Source organism: Etheostoma spectabile, chromosome 16 (genome assembly GCF_008692095.1).
Source record: "Etheostoma spectabile isolate EspeVRDwgs_2016 chromosome 16, UIUC_Espe_1.0, whole genome shotgun sequence".
NCBI lineage: Eukaryota > Metazoa > Chordata > Actinopteri > Perciformes > Percidae > Etheostoma > Etheostoma spectabile.
This window is the reverse complement of record NC_045748.1, coordinates 24,808,181-24,818,838: the sequence shown is the minus strand read 5'-3', so window position 1 is coordinate 24,818,838 and position 10,658 is coordinate 24,808,181. Positions and strand designations below refer to the sequence as shown.

At 43.8% G+C, this 10,658-nt stretch overlaps 1 protein-coding gene across 1 annotated transcript in view; it reads right to left on the bottom strand.

Moving 5' to 3' along the window:
• Positions 1 to 10,658, bottom strand: part of dcc (DCC netrin 1 receptor) — a gene marked incomplete in the record, with an annotated part of 396,097 nt that overhangs the window by 73,553 nt on the left and 311,886 nt on the right. The window contains 2 exon segments of the mRNA XM_032540171.1: positions 3,061 to 3,360; positions 10,430 to 10,579. Coding sequence (XP_032396062.1) covers positions 3,061 to 3,360; positions 10,430 to 10,579 — 450 coding nt within the window.

The window sequence follows — 10,658 nt, the reverse complement described above, 5'->3', positions numbered from 1 at the left end:
CCCCAACGTCTCCTTCCAAGCAGCTTACGTTTAGGGATGAGGTTAACTGACTGGAAGACGACGGAGGCCAAAAACACCACGGAACCCACATATTTTCACATGTAAATTGGTGAACTATGTGTTTATTTCAACCAAAACTACAGTTGTGATGGTTGTACCCCTGATGGTGTAAATCCTTTCATAGTTTTATTAGTTTCTGTAAACTTTGAATGAAGTGTATTCTACGATGCTAAAATTACTGGTTACTTACATGGAGTCTGGTGGCTTTAGCAATTTCGCAGCTGTTTTTTAATGTTAAAAAAAAGAATCTTACTCTTTAACAGAAAGGTCGACATCCTTAGAAATCCTTTCCATGATGTCGTCAATTTCAATCCGAGCTGTCAGTGACAAAACGAGCACTTTTGTAAAGGTAAATACAAGCTGCACGATTGTCCCATTAACTTAGATTGTAGCTTGTTTCACCAATGCCGATTACAGTTGTTACATTTTTTAAAAATCATCTAATTTTGACCATAGGGCCTTGCAACAAACGAGCCGATTTTGTCGCCGATTGTTTTTTTGTGCTCTTTTTTTTTAAGAATTGGGATAATTATCGGTTTCAAAGTATGGTTTTAGCACTGGTATCGGAAAAACTCAAGCGATACCCAACCCCAGGTATATTAGAGAAATAGCTAGTGTCAGGTAAACCTCTTTCCTTTGAAGCTCTCTATTCATCTCACAAACTGGAGTATCAATCCCCAGGTCTGTCCAGGTCTTTCTCTCTCTCTACCGCTCCTGCCTCTCTCCCTCTCGCCACAACAATCCAATTAAACGCTGAAAACATCTGATTCCATTCACCGAGGGAGTCATTCAGGCTCAGATAAACACACCAACAAGGCCAACAATGAACATCAAACGCCATCGCTCACATGTATGTTTTTCCCCCCCTCCTCCAAAGAGAGATGGATGGGAGGTGGGGGAGGGGGGGAGGGGGGCTGTTGGGGGAGGTACAATAGCAATGCCAAGCAAGGGGAGGAGGGGGGGTTGGAGGGTCACAGGGAGGCGAGGTGTGTGTCGCCGCAGGCTCGCTATTTCTGAGCAAAAGGTTTCCATGAGCTGAAAATCAATGTTAATCTGAGGCCACCTGGGCGTGTAAACAGAGCCATAATGGAAGTATACATAACCCCCCCCACGCACACACACACACACACACACACACACAGAGAAAAACAACAAAACATCTCCACCTCCACGTACTATCCAGGCATCATATGTACTGTTCACCAGGCTGCAGGCCATCGGAGAGAGAATGACAGGATGAGCCACGGAAGGTGAGAGAGATACAATTATCTAAAAAACAGAAATATAAAACGAACAAGAAAGACTACAGTAAAGAAAACAGAGGGAATGAGGGAATATCTTTTGAACTAATCATGTTCATCCCTCCAGTAGAGTTCCTCTCTGGAGCCTCGTCCCATGGTGGAAAAAAAACCTTACTAAACACACTTGTAAGTCGACCCAGAGCGTCGAATAGTGACGCCAAGAGTTTTGACCAAGCGCCTCTCAGTATGACGCTAACGGAGACTTTTTGGGTCAATAACAAACGCCAAAGGCACCTGTCCAAGCTTCGCTGTTGGAGATTGCGATAAAAGGCCAACCAAGCTCCAACTGGACGCGCCACTGTGACGAAAATACAGACTTAGGCCGTGTTCACGCTTGGCGTCTTTTTAAAGCATCTGTCTGATATTGTAATCCTAGTGTGGAGTATAACTGTTTTTTTTTTTTAAAACACCACCGCCGATTTCTTTTCTGAGCGTCTATTTGAATTTGATAAAAGTTTGACTTTTTTGCATACCTATTCTGGCACAACCTCAAAATACAATTATTAACCTGAGAAATGAGCGTAATATGGGAAGCTTTAAAAGTATACAGATTTATTTTACTGTATGTATGTATTTCTTCTCACATTATTATCCTTGCTGTTTTGGCAATATTGTTAATTCTGACATTCATGCCAATAAACTAATTTCAATTGAAACGAGAGAGAGGAGAGAGAGAGAGAGAGGAGGAGGGAGAGAGAGAGAGAGAGAGAGAGAGAGACAGAGAGAGAGACAGACAGAGGGGTGAACATTCTCTAGAGACAGACAAGTAACATAAAGAGAAAATAGAGGGAGGTCAGTCCAGATCAGACCCAACCCTCTGGCTATGTTGAGGCCAGATACAGTGCATCTTGTACCCCCCCCCCCCCACACACACACACACACACACCATGCAACAGCCTTAGGCTAACACATTTAGCCTCCATGAATAAAGTATTGAGCAGAGAGAATACAGCCTCCACCAAGAGGCGCTGGAATCGGACAAAACAAACTGGATCCTCCGGTGGCCGGCAGGGCCAAACGCCCTGCTACTAAAACAACACATGCAAATTAAGAAAACGACTTTATTCAAATGACTACACATGTGCGGCCTTTAGCAAACGCACTGCAAAGACACACAACACAACCAAATACATAAACACGCTGCAAGTACAGAAAGAAAAGCACACAAACCCCGAAAAAAGAAGCGATGCAAAAAGAAAAGTAGACGCAACAAAACAACGCTGCATCCAGGTTACACAGCAGAAGTGAGAGTAAGAACTAGAACAACACGGTACACAAAAAGGTAGCATTGCATGGTTGTAGGAAAAATAGGCCCTGTTTAAAAATGATTTAAGACCTAGAACACAATACTTACACAATGTAAGACTCTTTAAGGCCTATAAATTTAGATCTTGAAATTTAGGACTTTGTAAGACTTTTAAAATGGTTTAATTGTTGGGAAGGATATGTGTGGGTGACAAAATGTCCCTCTTCTAAATATTGGAGGTGGGGCAGAGACATATCCCCTGCATCCAGGATATCACTGACAAGTGGGCATCTTCATGGATTACAAGTCAATGGGGAGCGGGGGGTTCTTTTCCCCTCCGGTGGGGGGGGGGCGGGACTTAAATGCTTTCTGTCTCTCAGCGATTAATCATACCATTTTAATGGAAGGACAGCCCTGGTCTTTATTATTTGGGAAACAATCAGCTGTACTCACTGGACTGCGGCAACATGGAGGTGTACACCTTGGGGTCGATGGTGCCCATGGGCGGAGGCAGCAGTGGGTTGGTGAAGCTCCGTAGCGGGTGCGTGGGCCGCACACAGGCCGTTGGGATGGTCCGAGTGCTCGCGGCCTGGGACTCCTCCGCAGAGGCAGCAGCAGGGGCCCCTGGGATTGAGCCCACACCCAGGATATGCTCCCCGGGCAGTGCAGAGGAGCCGGGGAGGAGCGGAGGAGCCGTCTGGGGCAGAGGCTGCTGCTGGAGGAGAGGATTGGTGGGGGTGTCTGAAGGCATCACTGAGGAAGAGGGAACAGGAGATGAAGGGAGTAAGGAGGTGAAAAGAATTGACGTGAGAGGTGTTTGGGGTGAATTTGGGGATGGGAGAAAGGGAAGAGAGGGAAGGGCGAAAGACAAAACATCCAATTATTGTAAGGAATGAATACTCATTTGGAGTACATAAAAAACAAACGTGTGAATATTCTTGCCTCAACATCCCTCAAGCACTTTAGGGTTTTTCGTAGACAGCTTGTGCGTAGATGTAGGCAGTGATATGATGAGTAAATATGGCACTGTGTTATTTACTGTTGCTGCAGGACTGCCCTGGGACTGAAAGCGTTTGTCAGGAATGTAAATGCAAAGCCAGACTGCATGGACCTTCTACCGCATGCTTCATGGCCTGTGGTCCTTCAACATGTGTATTTGTACACATAGATAGAAGATATATACATGGTCATGTTTGTCTACAGTCTGTGTTTTTTCCGATACATCTTTCTTCCATGAAAGCAGAAACAATTTCATGTTTTACATGACAAAAGGCTATTGTATCTTTAAAACAGTATAATTCAACTGCTAGATTCTAAAACTTCGGCCTTATCCTCCCGCATGAAGAAATCCTTTACTTTCTTGAGTAAGTCGATGGCGTTTCTGTGCCTTACATCGGCTAAGTGTCTTCACGCTGAGAGAATGCCCATTTCTATCTAGAGATACATGTGAGAGAAAGAGTACGGAAAAGAAGAGCTCCGTGTAGATTAACCAGAGCAATAGCATCCTCTCCCCGCCACACTGAGACACAGCAAAGAACCCCCCCCCCACTCCTCAATAGCTACATAAACAGAAATGGCACATCCTCAGGACAGCTGATTGTGGGACCGGCTCTAGTGGCTGGAATTCTGGACTAAGGCTGAATTTTGGGAAAGAGACTTCAGATACAGTATTAGGGGACCACTAAGGTCTATATAAAAGAGATTTCAGATTCAGTATTAGGGGACCACTAAGGTCTATATAAAATAGACTTCAGATACAGTATTAGGGACCACTAAGGTCTATATAAAAGAGACTTCAGATACAGTATTAGGGACCACTAAGGTCTATATGTTGCCAGTTTCCACTCCAGTTTTCCGCTCTATGGAATGCTTTGTTTTTAAATTGCCTGGTCCTACTCCCACAGTTATTGCCACAGTCTACCGCCCCCCCAAACCACACAGCGACTTTTTAAACGAATTCTCCATACTATTACCCACCTCTCTACTCTCTCTCCTAATGTCATTCCTTGGTGATTTTAATATTCACATTGACAATAAATCTCCCACTCACCAAAGACTTTACCTCCTGTCTTGACAGTTTCTGGATTCCATCAGTATGTTGACTTCCCCACACACATAAAGACATTCACTGGAATTTAAATCTGCTGCTTGGCTTAATCCCTCAACTGTTCTGGATGATGTTCACATTTCGGATCATTTCTTTGTCCTTCAAATCTCTTGTTCTCTCTCTTAATCAAGCCAGTCCGCCAGATATCTTTTCGTAATATCAAAAACATAATACGACATCCTATCCTCCACATGACATTTGCCTATTCCTGATTTTTCCTCTCCAGACACCTGTCACCATTAAATTCTGGACTTTGCAATATTCTCAACTTCCTTGCCCCTCTCAAAACCCGATCTGTGTCCTTTTCCCCGCTCTGCCCCTTGTTTTCAACCTGAGCTCCGCTCATGAAAGCCAAGGGTCGCCAACTTGAACGCCTCTATAAAAAAACTGGTCTCTCATTCACAAGAATGTATTATCTCATCTTCTTCATTACTCAAACTCATAGCCGTAACTCACAATCTTCTATTCTGACCTCATCTGCTCCAACGAAGGAAACTCCAGGTCTCTTTTCAATAATCCATAAGACCTTTAATCCCCCTGATTCTCTGCATTCTCACATGTACTCAGTTGAAACTTGTAATTCATGGTTGTCTTTTTTAATGAAAAATCAACCATCTCACCAGCAATAATTTTGACCCCCTTGCCTTCCCCCACCTTTGCCCCTCCCCAATAGCCAGTCATTTTGGCTTTCTCTACTGCCCACCCCCTCCGAAATTTCTGATCTCATTCGTAAACCAAGTCCTCACCTGTTCTCGTTGACCCCCTCCCCACAGCTCTGGTCAAAACCTGTCTAACACCCTCATCTCCTTCATACACCATTATTCATTCTTCTCTCTCTTCTTGGTATTGTCCCCTCACTTTCAAAACAGCATCCGTCTCACGATTCTGAAAAAACCTGGCTCGCAACACAACTAATAATCTTCGTCCTATCTCAAATCTTCCTTTATTTCTAAAATTCTTGAAAAATAGTGTCTGTTCACTCCATGCTTTTCTTACCCTTAACTGTCTTTTGAACTTTCCAGTCTGGTTTTCGCCCCTCCCATAGTACTGAAACTGCCCTTATAAAAATACACCAATGATCTCCTCACAGCTGATTCCGGACTCATCTCCATCCTATCACTCCTCGATCTCAGTGCGGCCTTTGATACCATTTCTCATCCATTCTCCTCAATAGACTTTTCCCTCGGCATCTCTCACACCCTTGACTGGTTCGCTCATATCTCTCGCGCACTCAGTTTATTCACACTCAATCTTTCACATCCCACCCTTCCCCTGTTACTAGGCGTCCCTCAAGGTTCAGTTCTTGGCCCCCTCCTTTTCAATCACTACCTACTTCCTGGCAATATCTTCCGCAAATCAACATTCATTTTCACGTTACGCAGACGACCCAGCTCTATTTATCCAGCAAACCCACCTCCCGCTCCCCCCCTTGTCCCTTACTAACTGCCTACTTGAAATAAAAGACTGGTTCACCTCAAACTCCTAAACTAAACGTGATATAAACCGAACTCCTCCTCGTAGCCACCAAGTCCACCCTATCCAAAATCATAGTTTCTCTCTACCATCGACAACTCCTTGTTCCCTTCCCCTCAGGTCAAGAGTCTGGGCGTCATCTCGATTCCTCCTCTCCTTTCAGTCACCTAAATACTATCTGCCGGTCTGCATACTTCCACCTACGCAACATTAACCGCCTCCGTCGCTCCCTTACACTCACACTGCCTCCATCCTTACACAGCCTGTCACCTCCCGCCTTGACTACTGTAACTCTCTCCTTTGGCCTTCCTCAAAAATCCCTCCATAAACTTCAACTTCCTTCAGAACTCAGCACTCGTGTCATCACCAGACCCCTCATTTCATCATATAACCCCGTTCTTCAGCAGCTCCATTGCTCCCGGTTCAATTCAGAATACAATTTAAAATCCTTCTCCATATTTTCAAGCCATCCATAACTTGCCCCTCCATATCTATAGAACTCCTACACATTGCCGTCCCCTCCCCACTCCTCAGATCTTCCTCCTCCCTCCACCTCACGTCCCCCATGCTCGACTCATCACCGTGGGGAGAGCAAGCCTTCAGCGTTGCTCCCCAGCTCGGAACTCATCCACCCGACCTCCGCACATCAACTCTCTCCCCTCTGTTCAAAACTAGACTAAAACCCATCTGTCCAGCTCGTTATCTGTAAATACACTGTTCCTGGTTTGTTGTTTGGTTGTTTTTGTTGTTTTGTTTTTGTTTAATTGTTTTGTATTTAATTACTTACCTTTTATGTTCCCTGTATCTGTCTCTTATTCTCTGTAAAGCGTACTTGAGTGTTAGAAAGGCGCTGTTAAATAAAATGTATTATTATTATTATTATATAAAATAGACTTCAGATACAGTATTAGGGACCACTAAGGTCACAGAGCACCAGGTCAGGGGACCTTCAAGATAATTCTAAACAGATTTTTGTAGTTACAACTCAGAATTGTAGTTGCAAACATCAGTTTTTTATGGCCTACGTATTAAAAATTTGTCAGCTTTAAACAAGCCTGTGGAGGTTAGGGTTAGCCTGATTGTTTTGAGGAGAAATTTTAGGAAATGACATAGGTTTATCACTGAATTAGCGGAGCTTTGTGAGCCACCAGTCATCATTAACAACAAGGGGCTGGAGCACAGCAACACCAACAGGAGCCATTATGGATGCACCTGTTGTGGGGCAGTAACTTTATATCTGCAAGGAAAAATACTTCTGATCCCGCTCTGATCAGGCAAGTTGCAGTGAAGTGTTAAGGGTGGACACACACTTCCAAACTGGCGCATCTGATCACAAAAGTTACAGTGAGAACATGTGTAACCACGGCCCCGCACAGAGCGGATAGCATTTAGCCAAGTGTCAAATGCATCGGAGAAATGGTGTACGGAAGAGGGTTAGGGGCCCATGTTAAAAAGTTTATTGAGTTCTGACTTCTTCTTTTTTTTAACTTAAATTATAATTTTAGACGTTAAAAAAGTCAGAAAAAAATTAGTTTAGACTTTTCTGAGAAAATAAGTCATGTGGCGCTAATTCTCTTCCGTAGTGATGCATTCAAGCCAGATTTAAAAAAAAAAAAATGTCAGGCTCAGGATCCCAGATCAGTTGAACCACTGAATGATCTCTGTGGGCGAGAGAGCAATGATGTGTACGAGGGATTTCCAGCAGTCATTGTTTGTATAGTCTCACTTTGCCCGACCATCCACACGCTGTGGAGCGGAGGAGGGTCTGGCTGCACCCCCGGCATCACGGGATAGGAGAAAAATGTGCTCAGGTTTATTGGCATTTCTTTAAACCACAATCACAATCGTCATGGGCGGTGCTAGGGTTTGGACGGGGACGGAGCCGCTGCAAAATAGTCGTGCGAGAGAAAACTCAGATTGGACAGATAGTCTAGCTAGCTGTCTGGATTAACTGCAGAGAATCTGAGGACAAGGTAACCATAGTCCTCAGATTGGACAGATAGTCTAGTAGCGTCTGGATTTACCTGCAGAGATCTGAGGACCAGGTAACCATAGCTCAGATTGGACAGATAGTCTAGCTAGCTGTCTGGATTACCCTGCAGAGATCTTGGACCAGGTAACCATAGTCCTCGTTGGACAGATAGTCTAGCTAGCTGTCTGGATTTACCTGCAGAGATTGAGGACCAGGTAACCATAGTCCTCAGATTGGACAGATAGTCTAGCTAGCAGTCTGGATTTACCCTGCAGAGACTGAGGACCAGGTCACCATAGTCCTAGATTGGACAGATAGTCTAGCTAGCTGTCTGGATTTAACCTGAAGAGATGAGGGACCAGGTAACCAAGTCCTCAAGACTGGACAGATAGTCTAGCTAGCTGTCTGGATTTACCCTGCAGAGATCTGAGGAGCAGTTAACCACGGTCCTCAGAAATCCACCACCACCACTCACCAGCTCATTGTGAGTGTTTGTTTTGCTGTCAGCTCCCCTGCTGTGTCGGCTAATTCAATGACTTAAGCCTCCCCCCGTCCCTCTGCTGTGTTAAATCACTGACACAAGCCAAGCAGGAATTTGCCAATTACTGAAATACTGCTCCCCACCATGTCATTTAGTATTTAGCTCTGCTGCAAAATTGGCTTAAAGACGAGGGAGGAAGAGGGAGAATACAGTGGAGGGACAGCTGGAAAGATTAAGATGTTGCAGTGTAAGCTCTGTTGTATTTATAAAAGGTTGAGGTTGTAATATTTGTTACATGTAATGTTATTTTTTAATTGTTGCAGTGGCCATAGCAATGGTATCACTAGTTATAATAGGGATGCATTTACAATAATCATTACCATGGCAATAACAGGGTTTGTACAGGTCTCATGAAGTCAAATTCAAGACTTTTTAAGACCATCACGAATGAAATTTAAGACCTCTATCACAACATAAAAAGAGTCCAAAAAATTTTTTCCGAAACAATTCTCCGATTTCCTCATTGGAATGATGGTGTCTAGAGGGGCGGCAATTTGGGTTGCATGTTGGTCTCATTTGCAGTCGTAATACAGGGAATTATATTTGGACTAGCGACAGAATTTCAATGAGCATAAGAGGTAGTGCTCCATGGACGTGGGAGACCAGTTTAAAATAGTTAAAGACTTAGAACACAACACCTCACTTTTTAATGCCTAAAATTGACATTATAAGAACCCACTGAAACTTTGAATATTAGTAAACCAGTAGTAGTAGCTGCTGTGGTATTTATCCCTAGTGGTTCTGTAGTACTTCTGGCTATGTAAAAGTCCCGCTCCCTATGCTGGGTTTCCACTGTATAGCGCAGTATAAGTTGTCTACGCTGTAGTTTTAAAAAAATTGCGTCAAGTGAATATAAAATATTATAGTTGCTATTGATCGAATATTACAAATAATGCAATATTTCCTTCTACATCAGTGGTGTGCAGTGTTTCAACTCCTCCTTTTCGCGTTGGCTCAGCTCGCTGGGAATCTCGACCTTGAGGTGGTACAAAGAAAGTACCAGCTACCGTCGCTAATGGAAACGTGACAATAACCCTTCTAATGTGTGACCGACTGAACTCAATGGCGTTCCATTCATTGCACTCTTTACTTTTTTTGTTGCACAATCTGCACTCGATCCATTCAGCCTCCTAAAACAGCCATTTTATATACTGTATATATATTTGTTGCTGTATTTATGGTTCAGTTCATATTATTGTTTACTATGTTTCTTTTGTAAGCGTAACTTACTTTTGAAATAAACCTATTTTCTGATTAGGATTCTGACCATAATAAGGGGGGGGGGGGGGGGGGGGGGGGGGATTTACCATCAACCGTCATACTGTAGCAGTATTTAAAAAATAAAATGTCAAAAATGCAGTGCTCAACAATAAGGGTTGCCCGATTGCTCCACTTGCCTGTTTGGGCATCAGTGTATGCTAATCATTTGATATGAATGTGCTTTTGGCCCTTCTAGAAGCAAGTTTTCGCTTAATGCTTTTGATGTTTTTTTTCCGCCCACATCTTGCTTCACTTTTAGTGCTTTTCAAACTTTTTTTCAAAATTTTTCCTCGGAAAAAAAGAATTACATAGGGGCCAGCAGAATAGTAAAATATATTTTTACTTGCCCGACTGGACAAGTGAAAGAAAACCTTAGTGTTGAATCTCACCAAAGCTAGCGTGCATCTCTGTCTCTACATTTGTATTAGTAGTATTCTCAGAAGTGTTAGTAGTAGTAGTATTGCAGTACCTGGAGTGTATCCTCTGTCCACGGTCAGGCTTGGGAAAGGCATCGGTCTCAGGCTGAACTTGTTGTGAGTGAAGCCGCAGGAAGGGGAAGGCAGGATCCCCGGATACTGGGAGGAGTCCAGAGCTGGCACCGGGATGGCACTGACCACCGCTGAAACACAGCAACAACACAGTCAGGAACAGCGTCAGTGGTCTCGCACGGCCAGACCCTCCTCCACAGCGCTGCGGAG